Raw genomic sequence first — 25,008 nt, forward strand, 5'->3', positions numbered from 1 at the left:
AAAATATATATAGCCTATGATTTTTCTAAAACTACGAGTACCTATATACCAAATTTTACTTTAACTGGTACAGCGGTTTAGTAGTAATCAAAACAGGTAGGTAGAATCACTTACACTTGTATGAATTTGAATCACATCTTTGTGAACTCTTGTCGACCTATAGCTGTCTCGATGACAGCTTAGCCGAAAATGACGGGACGATAAATAAAAAATATCAAAAGAGGCACATAATTTGCTGATCATCCATAAAATATTTTTTCCGATTAATCTTCCAGATTTCAATATACGAAAGTTGAGTTAGTTAAGTGAAGTTTGGCGGCAGTTTAAGTCGGTGATACATCAAGTTAATGTTGTTCGCCGTTAATTGGCGATTGCCGACGTCGGCGTTATTGCCGTGCCGAGTAATTTATTGCGTTTATCCCTAATATATTGCCCTTTTGTTAAGATAAGTCAACGTCCTATGAAAGTGTACTAAGTCGTCAGTCGTTTAATTAATCTTTTTTTAACCTTTGACGTAAAGAGAAGGGTGTTATATTTTTGACGTGTCTGTCTGTCTGTATGTCTGTGGAATCATAGCTTGATTGATTTTAGTTAAATTAGTTTTGTATTGACGGATAAAACCAGTCCAGCCACTTATAAGTTGTGCAGATTAAAATTTTCTACTGTCGAGGGTTTTGAAAATTATTAATTTTATCTTGTTGTGATCTTTTTTGTTTTATTAATGTAACCAAAAACCAAGCTTAGGATCATTGTAAATTATCTAATTGTAGATAGTACCTAATCATGAAATGAGTTTGGGCAGTGTTAATTAATAGATATATCTGCGTCACTTCTGCCCACAATGTGTTTCGATGATGATTGTGCTAATATTTACATGGACCAGGCATAATATGATGCGGAAATATAAGTAGGTCAACTAAATATCATGATAATTATGTATTCTATAGCAGTTAACACACGTACAGTTACAGGTTCAGGTACAGCGTATAGGTTTAATAGCATAATAATGGGGACATTGTTCACAAATTATGTAAATAGAACTGAAACTTATATTTAACTAGTATTTTTTTTTGGATCAATAAATTCTTATTTTTATTATAATATATTGAGACATTTATGACGCTTACATGTAAATATCCTAGACAAAAACTAAACATTTTTATCGACGTCTCGGTATTCGCATTCACTGTATCAAACATATTTAATAATTAAAATAAAACATATGGCTCAAAAAAGTAGACAATACTATTTCCAGTAATTCCAGTAAAGAAAAACAGTACAAAAAAATAATCACCATCTATCTATCACTCAACAAAAACATTTATTTATTTAATTTCAACAGCAAAACGAACTTAGCCTTCTGCCTCCCAACTGGTCTATGACAATAAGTGTGTGCACACACAGCAACATTCCGGCGGATATTAAACGTCAAGTGGTGAACAAACATGCAGCTCGCGACTGTTGATACTGCATTATTTTGTGCACCCTACCTGCGCAAACACTGCTGACTGTACCGTGGATATTGCTAAGTAATTTAATTATGATATTTGTGTTGTGGATGCTGTATGTTCAGTTGTTAATGTGGAAGACTTATTTTGAAATTGGTGGTTGCGGTTTTTTGCAAGGATTATCATACAAATCCTTAAGTGCAGGTTTAACTCCCACGGAGGGAAATTAAACTTTTTGAAACGCACAAAAACAGCTGTGACATAGTTCAATTGTAGATCAGGCTGTACCAGCAAAACAAAGCAAAGGGTGCATTCCAAAAAACAATTTTGCAAACATTCAAATACCGAAATATATTCTAAAATTAATAACGTGTCACAAAAACGTTGACTGAAATATCACCTGTCATCGTAAACGAATTTCAAAAATCAAATCTCCATTGCCAACGATTTAGTTTAAACCGGATGAAACCAGTTCGCACCAGATATATCCGGTTTTACTAACAGAGGTTTAGTAGAACCCTATAAAGTTTACCCGGGAATACCGGGTAACTTCTCTCGCAGTTAAAAATGTACCTAGTTTATGAACAAGTTAAAATTTACTAAGTTCGAGAAAGCTGGGGAAAGCTTGGAAATTGAAAAGCGGCACTTTGAAAGGAGTATAATTTATACTTGCGGTTGACTACGTGCACTCTGATCCCGGGATTAAGGGAGTCAAAGGAGGATTTGTTCGCCTTTATATATTTTCCTCTTTTAAAATACTATGAGGGCCGGCTAGAGAAAAACTATGTGGCAACCGGCTGTCATGGCATGCGGAGGAATGAGAGTCATGTGGTGAGGAAGGCGTTGAGTATGGATGTAGATGGATATAGGGGAAGAGGGCGACCAAGAAAACGTTGGATCTATTGTGTGAAAGACGATATGGCTGCAAAGAGTGTTTCTTGAGAGAACACCTCAGATAGAAAGGTATGGAATGAGAAGACATGTTGCGCCGACCCCAAATAATAATTGGGATAGTGGCAGGGGAATGATGATGATGAAAATACTATGCGTGCAAGTTTTTGTAAACATTCATAAGAAATTTGTAATTGCGAAATTTAACACGAAAATAGTATGTAACCATAATTAAAAATAATATAGGTTTGTTTAAGGGTTCTTTTTAATGATATTATACCTAATATGTAACAAGTTTTTTAGAAAAAAAAATCTTTTCTCCTCTCGGAACCTCTTTATAGTAGAACAAACACAATTTACGTAAAACGAACATGCTTCAGGAGGTACAGTCGACGACAAAACCATTCAAATTCTAAATTAATAACAATTTAATATAAACTCCTGCTTTCTGAACACTTGAACAACTATTTCATTAGTCCAATTAACTAACCACGACCACAAAACTTACAACAAACTTGAGTTTTGACCTACAATTAATTAATTGTTATTTCATTGTAGAAACTGGCTCTGTATTTTTGACTCTATTAAAAATATTACTCGTGTCTTACTTATATGTATCAAAACTTCATAGTAGGCATCAAAGTGCTGACATGTGTATGAAAAATCGCAACACATTGTCATGCAGCGACAGCGACGACTAAAACGCGGATGACGTAGCACGGCGGTTCACCGCTGAAAAAAAAAGTTTAGTCAGTAAGAGTCTGACATTCTGACATTCATCCAGCTTTCAAGAGGATTTTCTAGATTTCCCAAAAAAAAATACAAAAATATGTTACCACAAACTTTTCACAAAAACATAAAAAAAATTAAGATACATAAAACTTTTGTTGGTGACTGTACGCAGGTTTCTCTGGATGTCGGGAATACATCTCGTTATGTCCGACGGTTGTACGACATGTTGAAATTTGTATCAAAGCGATATCTTATATTTATCACGGCACAGGAAATTACTCCGCCATATTTGATATGCGCACTCGTTAGCGAAAATATGGAGAGGAAAAGAAAATGGGAATTGACTTGAGAAATGTTCAAGTAAATGGTGTGATGTTAGGTTTTTTGGGTGGTGATCTTGTTGATTTGATGTTTTTGTAAGTTTGAAAGTAGGTTTTTAGGTTGTGAAATGTTATTTTTTAAATAATATTGTATTTAAAAAAAATTAATAGCTATTAAGAACTATTTTGATAACTTGACGTTTTGACTGAGCTACACTAGTTGTGGTCATAAACAGACTAAATGAGGATACGACTACAGGAAAATATCACACGAGAGTTAAAAAAAATCTCATGAAGAGTAAGAATATTTTTTAAAACAAACTAAATTGAAAAATACTACATGGCCAAATCAATTACAAAATCACCTCACTAAGGACCATGAAACTTAAATCCCTACGAACTCTAGCCCTTACTCAACCCTAACTGTACAATTAAAAAGGCGGTTCCCGTCAGTTGTCAGATTAGAATCAAAGTCAGCTGGTAACAAGGTGTTGGCGCCGTGAATGTTAGGCACCTGGCTCAGGTCCGCGTCGACCACAAATACTGGGTAGTGAGGGGACACAATTAATAGTAGTAACTAGTTTGTTAGTCGATTAAATTTATGAGAAGCTTTTGTGCTGTTGTGCAGGAAGATAGGAAGCTCTCAGAGACATTGCCATTAAGTGGAATGAAAAAGAAACCAAGTTGGCATCACGTGAAGGTTACCAATATCTAAGGAAAATGTTTATATGTATTTGCCTGAGGGCCTACAGATATCATTCAAAGTAAAGTGGCAGCGGTGTGAAAGAGACGCCGTGATATGTCGCCTGGTTTCCCGTCTTGCTTCCTCAAGTTTGTTTAACGTGGCCATCAATAATTCCCTAAACCTTAAACATATGTCTATTCTTTAAAAATATCGTTGCACAGAAAATGTCTTGCAGTATGTTTGTGTCCCACCTCTATTCGACTAGAGTGGCGACCAAAGCAATACCGAGAGCCCGTAATTAAGTTGCCCCTGTAATTACTAAGGCGGTCGCTTAATGAGGCCCGTAGCCACTACACATGTGGCCAGAAAAACTACCACCCACGGCTAGAGGTGTATTGGTGGTTATTTATTTTGCTCAGAGGTGTAAGTGCTACGCTTAAGAAGTGTTATAGGACTATTTGGATTTATTTGTTGCTAGTTCTCTTATTTTGTTTTTTATTGTCACAGTAACAAGTAAAATGATTGATGGTTGCAAAAAATTCGGCCTAAAATTTTTGACAACTTCTTTTTAGAAAAATATATTCCTGTAAAGTTTTTTCACAACCTGTGGAATATAAGATCTTATTAATTAAAATCCAATAACCGGTATAGAGAGAACTCCTAACCCTGTTTCTATTTATTCTTTTTTAACGGCAAATACATCCCCGTTTCTCTCACAGAGATCGAGTTATCTAGGTGGCATCTTTACACTAATGCTGGAACTTCAAAACCTGTTCACCCCACAACCTATCCACAAATATCAAACCCAACATAATCAAGACAGTATAACTATTCCCATAAACACATTCACTAGTACACTCTGCCAAACGTTTAACAAAAGCCACTACCTCCCTTTGAACAAGCCATAACGCATGCGTGCATTACACAGATTAAATATGTCCTACCGCTAGCAAACTTTGCTTAATGGTTTTTATTGTACGGATAAAACAATAGAGTCCTTTGAGCATAGCTTTTATATTATAGCTGTTGATGTAAAACAGGCTAAGCTATAACCGCATAAGTGAATCGATCACAGGTTAAGCTATGCTTGACAGTCGTTACAGGTAGTCAGAAGCTTGAAAAGTCTAACAACCAGTCTAACCAAGGGGTATCGTGTTGCCCAGGTAACTGGGTTGAGGAGGTCAGATAGGCAGTCGCTCCTTGTAAAACAACCGGTTAGACTGGTAACCGACCCCAACATAGTTGGCCGATGATGATGTAAAACAGGCTCAACTGATTATGGGATTTCTTGCCTTGCCTGTCCGTCCGTCCGTCTATCACCAGGTTGTATCTTATGAACCATGATATATAGACAGACAATTTTTGGACTAATTTTTCAGGAGGATTTTGTAGTTGAATTCTTAGTCCCTATAACTAACACAAACTAATACACAAGTGAATTACGAAACAACAATACCTTGAAACACACACACACACACAATTAAAATCCAAATATCAATTACCGATTGTAATTACTCACACAACAAACTTTACCAAATCGTTGGTCGGCGTTAAAATTACGCCTCCGTAATTAAATGTAATGATTGGAATTAATTGTTCCATTCTTGGAATAGACAACAATTTCATGTTGTGTTATTCCTGAGTAGGTATTGTAGAAAGATACGTCGTTGTCTTCATAAGTAAATTGTTGGAAATTAAATGTGTTTTATAGAATGAGTTGTACTATTTAGTTATGTCTGCAATAAATACAATTAATTTATAAAATGGCGCTGATATGTGACAAAATATATAAATATATAGACAAAATAAAACGAGAAAGCATCACAACTGCTTTAATAAATTTAATTCATGGCTAAGATTACCTTATCTATATTATCAAACGATGTTTAATAAAATCACATTCATAGAAATCCTTCCAAATATTCACAAACCATCACAGATCCACTATCACATACATTTCCAATACAAAACAGTTGTCACAAAGAATTATACGATACGATACATCGGAGCGCCTCATCCGTTTATCGTATGAAAGAAATCCATTATCTCCACATTCGATATTAAATTTCCATCATTTGATACAGATGGATATAAAAAAATAAATAATATCAAAATGTATCAGAGTATCCATACGTGTTCCACAGCCCCGGGCAGACCGGGGTCCTTTAATAAACTGTGAACAAGCCGAGCGGGTCCCCCGGGGATCTGAATATTTTTTGTAAACCTTATTTATTATTTTACGGACGGAATGTTTCGTTACGTCTGATGTAACTGTGTGCTTCATTAAAATATATGTTTTTATATTTGATAATTATAATTAAAGATATGTATACATGAGTGTTATGAAACTTTAATTCTCTTTAAACTTTTTTATCTAGCCCACTGTGTCCCACTTCTGGGCAAAATCCTCCTCCAAATCCGACCACGATCATCTGTCCTAGAACCACCCAAGGCAGTAAGCATTTAGATCGTGTCGCCACCGCTTCCTAGGCCGCCCACGGCGACGCCATCAACCTTAGCTCAGTAATATAATATTTAAAAAACACGACATCGCTTTGTCGTTACAATATAAGCAACTGCACTGATCTCTAACGCAATTAGGTAAAAGATTCACTCTATATAAATAGGTAGAAAATCAGTTTCAAATGGTCAAAGTTAATTTGTTCAAAATAAACAGTATTTAGTGTTGCGGTGTTTGAATTGATGAGTGCCGCTCCGGTGCGTAACGTTTAATCTGTCCTGCGGTTTTTATTGATTGTGGGTATAACTAAAATAGTTGGTAACATAGCAGGCGTGGGAACTAGAGAATACTTAAAATCACTTTTGTTTAACAATGATTTCAAAATTTACAATTTTTCAAAACGATTACTCAACAGACATCGCAAGTTTTATACCTACATTTATTTATTTACAAAATAACGTTTTTCGTTTTATATTCAGTAAAATAAAAGAAACCATATTATTAACAATAACTATGATTTCCAAAAATTCAAGTCCTTAAATACCATCACACAGTGCGTCTATTTCTCAAACCCAACTTACCCAATAATTTATCCGTTCTAATCACAATCAGGCGTTATATATCATCTTGAGAGCTCTGCTTACCCTCCCACTGGGAGCAGGATTTACATAAACGCAACCTTGGGCAACATGCTCTGTTACAAGTTCTCGCGAAGTTCGCAACAGCTAATAACTTACCAGCCCGGGGCCTTTCAGCATATACTCCGAGGTTTTTTATCAGAAAACTTATTGTAAGCATTGATAAAGTTCGTGAAGTATTTATGTCTTAGGGAATATTGAATATTGTTTTAGCGTACTTTTTGTTTAGTGTCTCAAATAAGAAAATTGTTTTTCGTAGCTTTTATAATGTGTAAGATAAATAAAATGATTGTTTTAAATAGATAAAGTTATGTTCTTAAAACTGTTTTTGAATTGGAACTAAATAAGTATTACCAAGAAAAGTAATCATAAAAAGAACTTTGGGATACACTTTACAAAGTTGTAATGACCTAGGTACACAAGATTTGTATGGGGAAAACAGTATGAATAAAAACGAAGGATTTTTGATCATTTCAGTTGTTTTCAGACACAGAAGTGGTTATTACTTAAACTATTAGCAACATTTTCCGAAAAACGGTTTATGAAAATGATGAAAAGCACGCATAATAGTGTGAAAATCCGCCCCTCTCAACAAATACCACAGGTTTTAATGAAGTCATGTTAAAATATGACAGCTTCTGCATATGACATATTGTATTATGACACGGTCATCAATGACACGTGAAAACATAAACCAATTTTAAACGCTAATGTATCGGATGGTCAACTTTATAATATGAAAGTAAACATATTACAATAGAGATGAAAACACTCAAATTGATGGTATTGACAAATATGAGAGAAGTGACTTTTCACATAAATGTTAGTTACATACATATGTGCGTGCATATGTAATGGATGACAAACAAAAGATGCATTTTAAGAGGGTCGCTCTAGTAGAACCGCCGCCGCGCTCTTTAACTCTAATAGAAATTCCAAATATTAACAATGAGATATTTACGTAAAATAAGAATATACTCTCAATTTGTCTGTATTTTTTGTTTGTTTATTATTGCAAAACTTTGTTCTGGGTGCACTGATTTTATTAATAATTTAACGTGAAAAAGCTGTCATTTAGCCCCATAAATATTTAATTTAGTTTTGCTAATTAGTTTTTCATTTGAATCAGGTTGTAGGCTTTAAAATTTTAAAATATTATCATTATAACAATTTAACGACAAATCCCTCTACCTATAATTCTTTCACGAAAAGCGAATCGTTTATCGGCATACTAAATTGAAGCCGTAACGAAATTACAGACGGCACGGTCCGGTGTCCGATTCGTCTGCACCGGTAATTCGATATTCGTGCCTCGGCTGCCCGCTGTCCGGTCGCCGTGCAACCGGGCATCCGGCCGTCCGGTTAAACGTCTGCCCGGATCGTACGTGGCTTAGCGACTTTCATTTACTTTATTTTAGGATGCAGTGATGGTTTATTAGAATTGGATTCTTTGATGTCTGTGTGTTTAGGATAATGATGGAATGTCTTTTATTCCGTATGTTTATAAAATGGTGGGTATGACAGTAATGAAAAATAAATGTTTTATAGAAGACAAGTTTTGAAGCCTGCTAATCTTGGGTGGCTCTTATAGGATGGATATAGTTACAAAAATGTTGTAATGACCGATTAATTTAGTTTATATTATAATATTTTATAGGCCCTTACTGTGCGTCGCAAAAACGACGAATCGAAAATACACACTAACATTTGAATTCCAGGATTTTGTTATATGGGCAATGTTCATCGTCCAAAATATTTTATTCGCCTCTCCTTATAAAATAAATGCCCTCAAACCAAATTTATACCTACACTTTTAACTCTATCGTTACACTTTACTGTAACCCACAACTTTTACAGGCTCAAGCAAGTAACTACACTTACCTACTTACTGTACCTAAGCTTAAAGTACTCCATTTTCTACTCAACAAGTAAGTAAAAGGAAAACACAGCGCCAGCATTAGTTTTCTTGGTTCAGCTACATAACACGTGTGCAGATAAATGGATAGTTTTTCAACAAGAAGCTTTGAAAAAATAATGTTGCTCTACCACCACTTTACAGTATTATTTTAGTAAAAGATAGAGTTTAGCTTGTAGTTTTTCTATGATATTGTTTTACATCTATATCTATACTTTTTACTTTTTACTACTATATAAAGCTGAAGAGTTTTTTTGTTTGAAGGCGCTAATCTCAGGAACTTCTGGTTCAAATCGAAAAATTATTTTTGTGTTCAATAGATCATTAATCGAGGAAGGTTTTAGGCTATAAACCATCACGCTGCGACTAATAGGAACGAAGATACGATGGAAAATGTGGAAAAAACAGGGTTAATATAAATCATAACTTATATCTACTAACCACGCGGATGAAGTCGCGGGCAACAGCTAGTGATTGATATGAATTTCAATCAATTTTTCGCGGTTATGCTGAGATTTCTTGTTTGTATTGCAGCCGTATTTAAAAAAAAAAGAGAAGTATAAGTGAGAAATCTTACAATTTTGTGATGATTATCATCAGCTTGTTATAGTCCATTGCTGGACTTTAACATGCTATTTATTTGTATGTGTTATTATTTCATATGTAAATATACATTTCAATGAGTAATTATTTTACACGAATACAAATAATTCATAAAGTATTTTTGGTATCGGATTACGTCGCGTTTCATGGTATCTGCAAATACTATAGACTTCACCAAAAAGCTTTTGTTTTACGAGATATCGCTATATTTCCCTGAACCGCAACAAAACTGCATACTTATTGGAATAGGACAATGGTACACTTTACTGTATTGCTGTGATTTATCTATGAATATAAATATGGAAAGTTCGTTTGTTGTTTGTTTGAACGCGCTAATCTCAGGAACTACTGATTCAAATTGAAAAATTATTTGTGTTGAATAGACCATTCATCGAGGAAGCTTTTAGGCTATATACCATCACGCTGCGACTAATAGGAGCGAAGATACAATGGAAAATGTGGAAAAAACAGGGAAAATTATTCATCTTCGAGGGCTTCCGTTCAAAAATTCCTAAGTAATATCTTCTAACCACGCGGACGAAGTCGCGGGCAACAGCTAGTGTTTATTTATTTGGCGAATTAGCATGCAATACTTTGGCGAATGTGTAGGAAAATGTCACGTAAAATGCTACAGATTAAATATTTGTCAGTAGTCGATATGAGACCGGCTCCAGCTTCCATATAATTATCATAATAATATGAAATCTCGAGGGAACACGTCTGACATCCTGACACATACAGAACCCACTTTTAATTAATTTCGCAAATTGTATCACTCTGCACGAACGATATTAATGGATTAATGTAATAAATATTAAATTCTCTGATGATCAAATTAAAAATATTCTGACGTGAGATTAATTATTGTTGGCACGTTTTAATAATAATTTAATATTAAAATGTGTTCTTCGTGTAGGGTCGGAATTCGTGTATCACACAAATGGTTTTTTTAATAAAATTCTCACATAGATCATACACAGTTTCTTTTTGTCATTCCACCATAAACAGAGATATCCCCGAACAAAAGATAATTTAAACAAATTGAATAGCAGCCAAGCAAGTTCTGAATAAGTACTAGATTTTCTTTAAATATAATCCTGAATCTTGAAAAAAAAAATCTATAACACGACGGAGCTTTAAAATGATAAAGTTTATTACAAAGTGGACGCTAACAAGACTAAAGAAATAGGAGAAAGAAAAATGTATCGCAGAGATTAATTCAGCGATAACTTATATTAGATGAAGCGAATAAACCCATTTATATACAAGTTTATGTCTAGAATAAGGTTGAGTAAATTACGGCGACTCAAAAACGTGTCTAAAGTAAATGTTTAGATATGTTTGTATGCAGCGGGTTTCGTAGCCCCGGTACACGAAGGGCAAAGGAAGGAATATGGTTGGGTTTTAGTCAGTAGAAGTCTGACACTCCCTTCCGCTCAACCCAACGCGGAAGAAGTCATTTGATGGTGTCCCGTCCGAAAAAAAGGGTTTGTTTGTATGTCACGCTTATTTTGTATATCGAAGATTATGAATAGAAGTGATTTGGATATGAATAGGAGTGACACGTGATCATTGAAATTCAGTCACTGAGAGGTTTGCCCAGCAGTACAATTGTACTTCTTTGATAGTCTCCTTTTTCGCAAGTAAGTATAATTTTTCCTTTCCTTACAATTGTTAATTTTATCCTGTTTTTATGTAACAACAACATGTGAACACTTTTATGTGTATTTCGGGCCTCCAAATTAACGTTAGCTCAGAATTTAATTAATTAATAAAGCCAGTCATATTTTGAGTTTATTATCTAATTAATTTGTGAGCCTATCAAACGGTCTGATAAGGGCGCGAAAATCTGCATTCGTCTCGAGATATTTTGATTGGAAAAGTAATTAATTAATTAACGAAGCCTTTGATTTTGATCTTTTTTGTGGAGTTGTTTCAAAAGGAGTTCCTTTAAACTAACATATAATCATCATTATCATCAAGCTGAATTGCAACGATATATATATATATTTAATTAAATTCAGGTATTGACTTCTTTAATGTTAAAAAAGATACTTTGTCCTGCGTTCTGGCCCTGTCAGCAAGCATGTACCCACCCAGCTCAAATGCCACTTCAGCCGTAGGTATCACCTCCATTCCATCAAATTTAGTCCAGGCGTTTAACATCAACAGTTTTCAAACACATCCTGAAACTTTTTTAACAATATAAGTGTGAATCTATTATTTCTATTATCGTCACATCGAATCTATATTCAACGTAAAACAGCCACAACCTCCTGTTAGGAACAGTTGAAACTTTAATTGCCTCATCCGTCGCCGTATCGTTCCCGTTCCGGTACATTTAACACTTCGCCGGCTCGCGTCCGGTCGATTTACGGTTGGGACGAACCGCAAAGAACTATTGCTAAGTATTGTTAAGAAACCGGAGAAAGTTTTTGTGAAATATATTGCTTGTTTACTTGTCTGCTTGAAAAAATGGATATAGGGAGCTCTTGGTGGTAAAAGGAAGAGTTTTACATAATGTAGGTTTCTAAATAAAACAAACTTAAATTTCATTTTGCACGATAAATATATTGTAACAACTTCAAGCTCTTTTTTGACTGTGTTTTAGAATCAAGAATTTATAATCGAAGGAAACACAAAATACAACTAACTTTTCAATCAAGATGCGTTTAGTTTTAAACACACAGTGGCATGAAAACAAAGGCATTTAAACCTCTCAAAGTTACATAAAGCACCTTCACAATCCAGATAATATTTCAGAAGTAACACCTTTATACAAAGCGTACAGACGCTAGTTCAACCCTCCTTACAACACTTTAAACCCTTAAAAACCCGCAGTTATACCCGAAAAATACAGGTAAACAAAAAGATAAGGAATTTCGAGGCAAGTAAGGTCGTGCGACAACCCTGCTAAATCCTATTCATATTTATATTGCCGCCCAAATGTGAGCGTAAAAGTGCTAATGTAATAACAGAGATGCTGTTAGGGTTGACACTTTGACGCTCTTTTAGGTTATGATTTGTGTATTTAATTTGAAAAGGCAGAGTTGTGTACAATGGCATTGCATAAAGGTAAAAATGATCTACAGTGTGAATGAGTGATATATAGTATCTAGTATATAGTAATAGTGAATGCTTTTTAAATATAATTCTTGACGCGTGGCAAACTTAAAGTATGGGTATTATTCGATATGGTTGTCGAAGAGTCTTGTCTTCAATTATCTACCTTTAATATTATTTAACAGATAGCCAAGTGGTAAACCTCACCACGCCGACACCCCACATAGAACAAGAAAACATGTAATCCACGAATCTGAGTCTTGTGCATGTGACTTGCCTATCAGTGTAAACCCGCGACACACGGGCTCGAGTCCTTAAAGATTCTTACAAATCCTTATTTAAGAAAATAACATTTTGTTTATCAAGTACACTTATAAACTACAACTACCTCCTTGCCAGCCCTGCTAATAACCTCAGGCCCACAATAGGCAAGCATCCAGCTAATCCCACATTGTTGTGGGCTGCGCCTAATGTGACCGCCACCGGGCCGCGGCCACGCGATAACGGGACATTTTCATATTCAAATCCTCCCTTTGATGCCACTGCCACTAAGTCACTGCACACGTACGAGTAACTCGTAAGCTGGTAGGATTCGGAAGAAGAGGATTTAGAAGTTGAAATAATAAAACAGAAAAATGGTTTAGGTGGAATATTATTTTTTTTGTGAATTAGATAAATTCGTACCCGTCTTTTTCAACGATATAATATGTATCTATGTAGGTTCTTAACAACTTTAGAATATAGTCTACATTAAAATCCTAAAACTAAAATTATTTTGCATTTTAAGTATATTTATATTAAACGGTTTATTCTAAGACACAAAAAAAATCTAATGTTAATCATTGTCTTCGAACTTGCAAGTAAATGAATATTCATGCATACATTTATTAAATATTACCTATATTCTATCTTTACCCACATGAATTCAGAATGCTTTCAAGCGACACTTTGTCGGGTAACTTTCAAACGTTCAAAGTCACAAGGGGACGCCCCGACTCGATGATGTTAAATATTGCTGAGTTTCACCACAGAGGTTGACTTGCAAATACATTGCATTCATAATATTTTGACACCGCTTTTCAATATCAAATAATATTAATCTTCCTTACCCTGGCTTGCGAGCGGAACTCGTTTGATTCCCATTTGATACCGTTCATAATTCGTATGTTCTTGTAATGGCATTATCGAAAGAAACCAAGATCGAGAAGAGGTCCAGTGCTTTCAGAATCCTTGGCTATCTATCGAGTGTAGTCCCCAATTATGCCACATCGAAATAGCGGAGAGTGGATTAATTTTCGGAGCACCAACTCGATCTCAATTCGATTGGGACAAAACTTGGTTCTGTGGAGAGTAAGTACTAGCACCAGCCACTGCGGTCTAAACAAATTGATAGGATTTGTTAACAAAAGAGTTACAATTGTTGTTGAGCAATGGACCATTGACAAGTATCTCCTGACGCTGGGATCAACGTTGCTTATTTGCTATCTAACATTTTCTTTGTTAGATAACATCGTCAGTCATAAACCTAAAATTTTGTATCAATAGTTTCAATTCAGCACATCCAAGAAGTGACCATTAATAGCACATAGTTTGTTTATAATCTGAAGTGTTTTGTAGTTGAGTGTACATTTTGCAATGATTGTTAGATCTGCTTTGTCGACTGTTAGCGCTGATTCAGAAGGGGGACGGCAAAGCGACACATAACTACAAATAGCTAGCCGCCGTCCGGTCAGATCCTGGTGTAGAGTTACCATGACTTGTATGAAAATGTATCTTGTATCTGCTGATAAAATTTTTGGTGAAAACCATGATATGATAAGAAACAACACCAATGGCTTAAAAGAAAAAAAAAAGAATGGTTTAACAAAATCTAATAATGGCAAAATGGCCGATGATTTTAAACGGTCTGAGACTAGAATCTTTTCGTGATAAAATGTTGCTTAAATAAATTTGTACTAAAAAATCTCGCACCCAGGGCTAGTACGGGTCTAGAAAAGGATAGCTAGCACCTGATTCTGACTCAATACCAAATATTTTCACCTCGATGTTCCTCTTAAAGCATTCTCTGACAGTTACTAATAACATTAAGGCGAACATTATTTCCAATCACCCAAAAACAAGTTCCCCATAAACAAACACATTTTCCATCAGGACCTATATACAGATAACATCCACATCCGCCGAAGCTCAACGATTTGTACAAAAACTTGACTCTTACTTTAAAAACGCTGTCACAGCGAAAGTTACAAAAATATGTAAAGCAGGTCCTTTGTAATCATGGGCTCATGGGCATAGTAGTCGGTACCTGCAATTTGTCCGGCCCCTGGCTCTGCCGGATCCGGCGGTGCGACGGTTAATAACCGTTTACCGCAGACGCTTGCTGTTAACCGCTTTTTAGATTACTTTGCTTTGTTTATTTTGAAATCTAAAACTCGAAAATTGTGAGTAGACTTGCTGAAACGAGTCGAGGCTGAAATTCTGTTCTTGTTTACACGTTGTTGGAACTAGAAATATTAAAAACTAGGCGTTTCGTGTAACTTGGTCCGCGTAACGCCTCACATTAGCTTAAAACATTGTAATTTTGTATTGATTAACAATTCACCCCTTAAATAAGCCGTAAAAAATGTGTTTACTTTCTCTGGAATGTGCAGAAATTCTATAAATATTTGTCACAAAGAGTTTCGTTGTAATTCATTCGGCAATTCAAAGCATGCAGCGAAATATTCAGGGAGCTCACACCGACGTGTTCAAAGGAAAATTATATTTTGGTATTACGTTATCTCTTTGTCAGATTAACTCGAAAAATGTTTAATAATGATAGTGGTTTTAAATTTCTAAGCCTTGAATGCTGAAAGGCAAACATTAACAATGTTTATATTATACCTCTATTTTCGAGTTCAAATTGTTAATTTTGGTATACTATATATTAGAATTTTGTTAAAGAAAATAAAACTTTCCTTTTTTTCTGCTTTGAATTGATAATAACTAATTTGAAGTTTAGAAATGGTTTCTAGTAGGTATTGGTTTACTGATAAGTGACATCTTCCGGGATTTTTGCTAACGCGATAAAAGAGAAAATGCATATCTGTTTATTTATCCTTTATGCACAACGTGTACAGAGGCGGACTTAATGCCTTAAGCATTCTCTATCAGTCGACCTTATATCCGACATTTTTTAAATAAAAACCCAATTAAAAATAGTCTCATGGCACCACTATAGTCCTATCTCTAAGATCTATCTATACCACCGCATATACCTACATATCCCCACACAACTACACATTTATTCAGGATCGCGGTGCCGCTGTAATTCGCTCGGCATTACGCCGGCATCCGCGTAACGTGAACGTAATGCGCTACGGTACATTATGTCGCCTGACGTATATAAAACACTTCCTTCGATGCCCGTAATTGCGGTAAGGTTGGGGTCGCTAAGATGGCGGTGGAATAAGAACTTATTTTATAATTGTAAGAGTAAGTTAGAATACTTCGCATGTAAGACAGGTTTTACATTGTTTCTGTGTCTGGGTGTAGTTTATCTATATTATGTATGTATGTATTTAGAATTATAAAAGTCTTTTTATCAGTTATGATACTTGTATTACAAAGCATAGTTTGCTATGCTTAATTTGAAACTAGATGACGTTGTTTGAAAGTTGTGGATATATTATATTGGTTCCAACTAATTCAAGTGACTTCTGTAGCAACTAACAATAATTGGGATCAGAGCTTATCTCGGATGCCAGCAATAAATACAGCGTGCCCGATTACCCCGCGCCCGCAGATCGGACGCACTGATACCGGGGAAATTTGACTTAAGGGTCTTCAAGATATGTATCTGAGGATGAAAGTAATAAGTAATGTGTGATTACACTATCAATGGAGTTTTACAAAGCTATCTTGAAGCATCATCATGCTTACCGCGTAGGCCAAGTGGCCCAGGATAGAAATCGGGGAAAGGTTTGGGGAAAGCCTCTGCTTAGATGTGGCACACAGAGGGCTAAATAAAAAATGAATTTTGCAGTACAATGGCTAAAACTAATAAGTAGATTTTAATGTCAAATCCTATGGAAAATATTCCCGGCATTTTTGTATTCTTATTTTTAATAATAATGACTCTGTTCATTTTAAAATTAAAGGCGCCTTTACAAGATTATACTTAAAGAATATTTTTTGTCAATGTCTGCAAAATTCTATATTAATAAAAACCACATTATAAATAACGTTCACCGTTACTTACCTAAGTAGATAGTATCTTAACCCTGTCTTCACCGCGACCGCACCCCCCAAGCTCGCTACAGGTTGGTGAACCCCAAAACGCGGCGAGCGGTACTTCGGACCCCACATAAATTTATTACGAATAAAGTTTATTTTTATTTTTCGGTAACAAGTTATTTGATGAACATAATTTTCTATTTTGAGAGGACCGAGATATTTTCTTTGTTCGTATTGCCTTACGAAAGTAATCGAATTCTATGTTTTGATTTAAAAAGCATTTTTTATTTTCTTTTCCCTTTTTTAAATAACATAGTTAATTGGGACACGTTTTAAATTAAATGTTCAAGGATATCTATGGATCAACTAGCTAAATAATGAGTTTCTCTCCTGGTCACATAGGACTTATTATTTCCGTAAAAAATACGTTTTCAAACCTAAAACTAGTCAGGCGTCAATCTAAATAATGTCAAATAAGTGTATGTATTTTGTCCTCGTAAAAACAACCCCATACAAAAGTGATCACATTTATTACAGACGAATCAAAAGGGAGCGTACATTTTTGACAAGTAATCTTTTAAGGGGCCACCATAAAGACTAAGGCAGAAAATCAAGACTCACATAATGAACCTATCCTACTACGATTATGTTTGTTACTCTTTCACGTAAAAACTACTGAATGGATTTGAATGAAACTTTACCACAATATATCTTATACATCAGAATAACACATAGGCTACAATTTTGAGGTTTCTAATGTGAGCTCGTAAAAAAACACATTTTTTGCGCTTACATTGCAAACGCTAACTGAATCCTACAAGATAGATAGAAGGCAGATAGATAGATAGAAGGCAGGTATAAATTATAACTTATATCTTCTAACCACGCGGACGAAGTCGCGGGCAACAGCTAGTACAAAATAAAATGCACGACCCCTTCAACCATTACACCTTATATATGCAACTATGCACCTTATATATCAAACATAGAAAATAAATAAGATACAGTTGAAAGCAGTCTTTTGGAAAGTGTATATATTTAAAAGTATACACTTTAGAAGAGGCAAAATAGTCACAAGAAAGTACTAACATTAATACTAACTACGTTTAATTTACACACAACAATGCAAATCTAAATATTTTTTCCTCGTACTAGTCGTGTTAGATGCAACTCGTAGAAGGATATTTGAATAAAATGAATTTTGAATAACATGAGTTTGATGTGCCTGTTGTGGAAATTGGAGATTATTTTATTGGAGAATTCACGTATCGTTCATGGTAGCTAGCCTTCTGCCGTCACAATTTACTTTCGTTAAGTCGTAAAACCCGGTTAGCCTGTGCAGGCTATGTATATTTGAGGCGGAGGCTATTGTTTCTTGTAACAAAGCGATCGTCGCAACGCTCCAACATTTTCTTTGGTAAATTAGAAAAATAAAGCGATACCACGATGACTTGCAACTTCTGACATTTTTTGGTCACTCATTTAAGTCGAATTACTTGCAAAAAATAAAAAGTTCATAATACTGGAACATCATGTTCTAATATTTTATCAGATATTTAGATTTACCCTTTCATAGCCAGAAATCGCATAAAAAAAGGTTTAGTAAATTAGGGCCTTTGCTTACTATTGGGTGCTAACAAAAACAAATCTTCATCTTATGACATCTTTCTCCAAGTTCCTCGATTAAAACCAAAGAAGGTCACGCAGCATGCAGTAAGGAACTGCGGCCAGGGTTACTGGCACAGCGCCACATGGCCATACCACTGCATTTTAAATAACCCTTGTTTATGCCACAGAAGCCGCGACCATTCCGCCGTGATTCATTTTATGATACTATAATTTCACGCGGTTCTAGCAAGGAACCGTGTTTCATTGTACCGTTTTGGTAGATGTCCAAATTGCCAAGACTAGCTGCGGGTTAGTCCTCTTTGGTTACAGTCTGTTTGTAATTTGGCTTTTAGTTGGCTCGTACTTGAGGAACTTTGCCTAATTGTTCCAATTATTATTGCTAAAAAAGGTTAAGTTTATCCAGGTTACAAAGCAAACCTCCTTCTTTGCAATCGTCCTTAAGGAATTATAATCTTCCACAATCACTATTCTTAAAACATGTTCTTTATTTGCAGTCACATCACACGGACCGCAAGCTGGCTTCCTCCTGCCGAGAGCTGGCCTGCAGGCAAGGAGGGCAGCGCCAGCGGCAGCGAGCAGGACGAAGAGGAGCTGCCTTACGGATGGGAGCAGGCGCTGGACTGCCATGGAAAACCTTATTACATCAAGTAAGAGGATCTTCTTTCCAAGTAGGCCTACCACTATCTCTCGTAAGGCAGAGCAATGCAAGGCTTGATTTTGTACTTCAATTCAAACTTCGCGAGTTCGGTAGTATATCCTACCTAACTGTTTCACGGCCTGGAAGACAGTTATAGTTGCAAAAACATTAGCCTTCTGCAAAGAAGTCCGATAAAGTATCCTATGCGTTAACTTGGTCGGTAGAAACCTGTCCAGCCGTTTGGGTGTGAAGTGGTAACAAACATACAAAAATAAATATAATCACACTCACTTTCGCATTTATAAGCACTTTGACATGTCATACTCATCATCGATTTCTTTTTACATTATCATTACTTATTTGTTTTTAAATTTCCACTCGCAGCTAGGCTTTTGCAATACCTATTGAATATTTAATACGATAGGAATAAAAGAATTAAATCTAGATTTAACCATTGCGTCATGAGCACAATCTACAGATCTGCATAGAATAGAAATCGAAACCATTAGCATTACAAGAGAAGAGCAACATAAAAATGTAAATGAACTAAAGTCGGTCCTTTCTACGAGTATTAGTGATCCTTACAGAAGGTGAAATGAAACAATAATATTGGAACAAATGGAGCCTTCAAATTAATCTTAGTTTTACTGTTTGTCTAATATTTACAAAGGAATGTATTCCAATTATTAATACCGTGGTATTTTTCTCCTCCATCCTCAAAGGTTAGTGAACTTCCCTTATTTGTTTAGTTTGCCCTAGCTTTGTTAGCATCGAGCTTTCGTTTAAGCGGAGACGACTCTTAGATAGCTTATGGCAAAAGCTCCTCCGCCTATCTCGGACATATCGGTCCACCCGGTAGGAAAATGACTAGCAAAACTAGTGAAGCTATCAAATATGGTAATGATATTGATAAAAATGTCATAAAATGACCGTAGCCGCTGTGGATGTAGTAGAAACAACGATAAATTACATAAATTAACTGAAATTCTTAGTCCAGGACCTTAAACACAGGACGTAATCTTTTTTTGTATCTTTATTTCTTTAAAAAAAACGACTCCCGCACCGGAGTCTGACACTCAGAACAAGCGTTTGTGGATCACACAAATGCTTGTGTGATCAAACACGCGACACGACGCGCGCAATGAGTTTTGGCTTGGAGACTTCAACCACTCGGTTATTCGTGCAGTCAAAGTTTAAAACTTACTTCATGTACCCTGTTGTATTCCAGCCATGTCAACAAGACTACGACGTACGTGGCTCCTGAAGGCTGTTCGTGCGAGTCTCCCCCGGCGCCGCGCGACGTGGTGCTGGAGAGAGACCCGGAACTCGGCTTCGGGTTCGTGGCGGGATCCGAGAGACCCGTGCTCGTGCGGTTCGTGACCGATAACTCGCCCAGTGTTGGGAAGGTAACTGTTTCTTCTTTATTTTAAGTTATAGCAAAAATAAATTTTGATCAGATAGTCTACGAAGCAGGTTTAAAAAATATTGTTAAATATCTACTGTGGTACTAAATAAAACAATTATTACTCACAACTTACAATTTGAGCATTTAAAACAAATATTTTGTATCTCTCAGTCCATCATTTCTCTATATACTCAGTCAAAGGCTTATTCTTCCGTTTAAAATTTCAGCTGGAACCAGGTGACCAGATCCTATGCGTCAACGGCGAGGATGTCAGCCACGCGGCTCGTGAGCACGTCATTTCCGCCGTGCGAGCTTGCACGGAGCGCGTGACCCTGAGGGTCTGCCAGCCGGCCAGGAGCGGCAACCCAGCCAGACGATCAGCCCTGCTGTCAGCAGCGAAGAGGGCCAGGCTGAGGGCAAGACCACCGAGGGTTAGGTTTGCTGATTCAGTACAGCTGAACGGTGCGCCTATGTATCCAGTAAGTAGCTTTAGTTTGGATTTAATATTCTACTGTATAATATTTTCAAATACATAAAATCGTATGGTAGAAAAGAGAGCGACATAGAAATCAAGAATAAAATCTTGTTAAATTGAGAAGCTTAGAAGAAGATCAGCAGGTACTCATTGAATACGAAAATCCAAATATGCCATTGCATATACCTTCTCCCAAATGAATCTTAAGCACCAACATTTTCTTTTTACAGCCCTCAGCATTCTCCCTCGGCGACCTCTGCTTACCACCGATGGCAAATGTCTTAAAAGTGTTCCTGGAGAATGGTCAGACGAAATCTTTTAAATACGACACCACCACCACGGTAGCTGACGTGGTGACGAGCCTCAAGGACAAGCTCTGCATCACCGCCGAAGAACACTTCAGTCTGGTGGTAGAACACGTCAAGAGTTTGAGGAGAAACAAACTGACGCTGTTGGACCCCAAGGAGTCGTTAGCCAGGGTAAATTTTTAATCACACACTTTTGTTTCTTTATTTTTCGGAATATATAAGTAAAATATACCTTTCATCCTCAGGTAATCAGCTGGGTAGGTCTGGTAGTCCTCGCATTATCTGAAGTTAATCTTAAGGTTCAATCGCTCTAGAAAATAAGTAAGAGTGTTTATTTGTCACACCTGCACTGACAAGGTTTGGAGTGACGTAGTATAAAGTTATACACCTACAAACAAAACAACTTGGGATCTTGATTCTTTCTACTTATTATATTATTTTTACTTTAGAACTTGTTCTTTCATGGTTTTCTTCGATCAAATCAAATCAAAATTCATCTATTTGTATTGTTCTCACATCTATTTCCATTTCATTCCATTCGCATGCAATCTTGATATAGCCTCATTGTTCCTCTGGGTTCATAAAATATGCTAGTCATCTTTAGGCCATTGCCTGCTACTCTTAGACAAGCGTCCGAACATCTTAAGTTACAAGTTATGTTATTTACAAAGATCCCAGTTTTTTGACACATTGGTGATTGTAGTTTGAGGAGTTAGTGTAAATATTGGACCAATTCAATTCATTCAACAAGGGCAAGCAGTTTAGAACTTTTTTCTTAGACCAGTAGGTACTTATCTATATTTGCCCGTTTCCAGATTGCAGCGAGACCTGGGTCGTATAAAATGCGGTGCCTGTTCCGTATAGTCTTCATGCCGACTTCTGCAGCTGAGCTGGCACAGAGGGATCTTGCTGCACTGGACTACTTGTATATGCAGTGCTGTAATGATGTGGCGCAAGAGAGGTTCGCGCCGGAGCTCCAACCTGACGTGGCGTTGAGGCTCGCAGCCTTGCATATGCATCAACACGCGCTGGCGAATAATATGTCTCCGGCTAAATTAACTGTGAAGGCGGTTGAGTAAGTATAACTTATTCATTGTTCCGTTTCATCCTCATTGTAACCTTATCCCAACTTTGTTTGTTTGGAAGCAGCATCGGATTATCTGTAACATCAGCCAAAGATGTATAAATAACAGTCGGGACCCATAATAAATCGTAATTGCTAAATTAAAGCTTAGCCACGAGAGTATTCTGTTGATATTGTTGTATATAATAATTGATTAGCTTGGCTGTGTCTTATGAATTCTTCATATCTATTAAGTAAATTATATTTAAATTAAAAAATGACTCACTTGATTTAAGCTTCCCGTTTTACCTTACACATTTTGGAAGACAAATACACAAAATAGTCGCAAATGTTTAAAAAGCACTATTTTACTGAATTGTTCGTGTGATTGTCTATTTTCAGGAGAGAGTTCGGTCTGGAGCGGTTTGTCCCCAGCGGCTTGCTGGAGAGCATGAAGCGCAAGGAGCTGCGCCGACTGATCGCGCACTTCCTGAAGCTGAACTCACAGATGACCGGCAGCCAGAGGCAGCTGACGCAGTTACAGGTATACTATACGATAGATAGGTAATACTATTGTTATTAATACTAGTATATGTTACTACTAGTCATATAATTTTACGTATATCAAGCAGAAAAATATTATCCAATTTGGTCAATTTAAAGTGTATTTTAGTACCTAGTGAAGCTAGCAACGAAAATTGATAAACAAACTGATTCGGAATAAAAAGTAATTTATTCATGTTCGGGAGTCAACATTTTCATATTATATTCATAGTTGCAAAAACATCGCAATCGCGTAACGAAGTTAGATAAAAACCTATGTGTTAAACCAAAGTCTTAGCTACTTTCATATCAACATTACATTGAAAACGGCCAAGTCGCTTGGTTGTGAAGGGGTGACAAACAGACGGCCAACGACTAACATACAAGTACAGTGACATACTTTTGCGTCTTAAAAATTAGTGTGATAATTTTATAAACAATATTGTTAACAACATTTCATTCAGTAAGAACTTTACAAATGGTGCCTAACTTTCCAGGCTAAGCTTCACTACCTGGACATAGTGGCGGGGCTGCCGAGCTACGGCGCGAAGTGCTTCAGCAGCAGCCGGCCGGAGCGCGTGCTGCTCGTGTCGCCGCGCTTCGGACTCAGTCAGATCGTTGGCAGGAGTAACTCTGTTGTCAGTGAACCAAAATTGATTCTTTTGACCCAACTTTTTTCACGGGGCGAAATCACTTAGAACAGGCGGAGGCGTGTCTAGGACTCTTACCGGTGAAAAACACGCTGGTTTGTCTCGTCGCATGTATTTCGCAGTATTTTAACCCTACTTGGCTAACCAAAAAAAAATACTCATGATTGTAATCTATCATCCAACAAAAACAATAGTAACTGAACATGAAAACATCACAGGAAAATACTCCTGGAATGGTTGAATTTTTGCATTGGAAAAAAAAATACAATGGAACGCCTCAAGGCGAGGTAACGCCGCATCTTTTTGTACGAGCAGCTGGCTCCATCGAATTATAAATATATATTCCACTAAGTAATACATAATTTATAGTATGAATTACTAGTTGCCACAGCAATATATTATATGACATTTTCCAGCCCCAGCCTATCGCCTCCCTAGAGGAGGTGGAGGGTATCAGAGTGAAGCGCGACTGGTCTAGCGGCGGCGCGGACGTGGCCATCTTCCTGCAGCGGGACCGCGTGCTCGCGCTGCTCATGGACGAGCGGGACGCGGCCGAGATGCCGCTCATCATTGCTGGGTATGATAACTCTAATACTTTTGTTTTTTAACGACTCCCGCAGTAAGGCATTTAATCCTTGTATCGCGGGAGGTTTTACAAACATACAAATCACAAAGACACCCAGACTCAGAACAAGTAATAGTGGAACAAATACTTGTCTTACGCGGGGATCGAACCCGTGGTGACCTCAATCATTCGGCTATCCGTACAGTCAACTTGTTCGTTCCATAAGATCAAGGCATCGAACTGATCATACGATTCGGTCCTAAACTAAATTATATGCTAAGCACACGTGAAGACACTGGCCATATTCTGTCAATTGCTTTGGTAAATACATTGTAAAATAACTTTGAAAAAACTATGACATTGAAAGAAAATATATCATTCCCATTCAAAATTTTCATGACCTGATAAAAACTGTAAAGAAGGACCGATATCATTTAAGGAATACTATATTATTTTGTTGAAGATTTTTTTTTTAATTTCCATGTATTATTTTTTTTTTTAATTCGTTTGCTGGAATTAAATACCAACATTTTCATTACAAAAAAGATGAAGAATAATCAAGTGTGAATAGGAAAGGGACTAATAGTACAATCATTTATGGACTATGTAGTAATAATTTTATTAATTTGACAGGTATTATCGCCTCGTGACAGGACAAGACCTTAATGTCGAACAAGAAAGAGAACCTCTCACAGAAGACATAGGTGAGTACTAAAGGCTATAGTTATAAAAATAAATCTATAATTTTGTGGTCACTCAGTA

At 36.4% G+C, this 25,008-nt stretch overlaps 1 protein-coding gene across 4 annotated transcripts in view; it reads left to right on the forward strand.

Annotated features, from left to right (window-relative positions):
• The window catches only part of LOC113500125, a 164,773-nt gene that overhangs the window by 133,495 nt on the left and 6,270 nt on the right, over window positions 1-25,008 (forward strand). For 3 of the 4 annotated variants that reach the window (XM_026880804.1, XM_026880803.1, XM_026880805.1), the window contains 10 exons: window positions 19,095-19,247; window positions 20,466-20,643; window positions 20,870-21,121; window positions 21,348-21,596; window positions 21,671-21,682; window positions 22,241-22,500; window positions 22,891-23,032; window positions 23,529-23,669; window positions 24,098-24,258; window positions 24,880-24,950. In XM_026880804.1, the coding sequence (XP_026736605.1) occupies window positions 19,095-19,247; window positions 20,466-20,643; window positions 20,870-21,121; window positions 21,348-21,596; window positions 21,671-21,682; window positions 22,241-22,500; window positions 22,891-23,032; window positions 23,529-23,669; window positions 24,098-24,258; window positions 24,880-24,950 (1,619 nt within the window). The remainder of the gene's footprint in view (window positions 1-19,094; window positions 19,248-20,465; window positions 20,644-20,869; window positions 21,122-21,347; window positions 21,597-21,670; window positions 21,683-22,240; window positions 22,501-22,890; window positions 23,033-23,528; window positions 23,670-24,097; window positions 24,259-24,879; window positions 24,951-25,008) is intronic. The other variant, XM_026880806.1, reaches the window with a different exon arrangement.

This window comes from Trichoplusia ni, chromosome 13 (assembly GCF_003590095.1).
Source record: "Trichoplusia ni isolate ovarian cell line Hi5 chromosome 13, tn1, whole genome shotgun sequence".
NCBI lineage: Eukaryota > Metazoa > Arthropoda > Insecta > Lepidoptera > Noctuidae > Trichoplusia > Trichoplusia ni.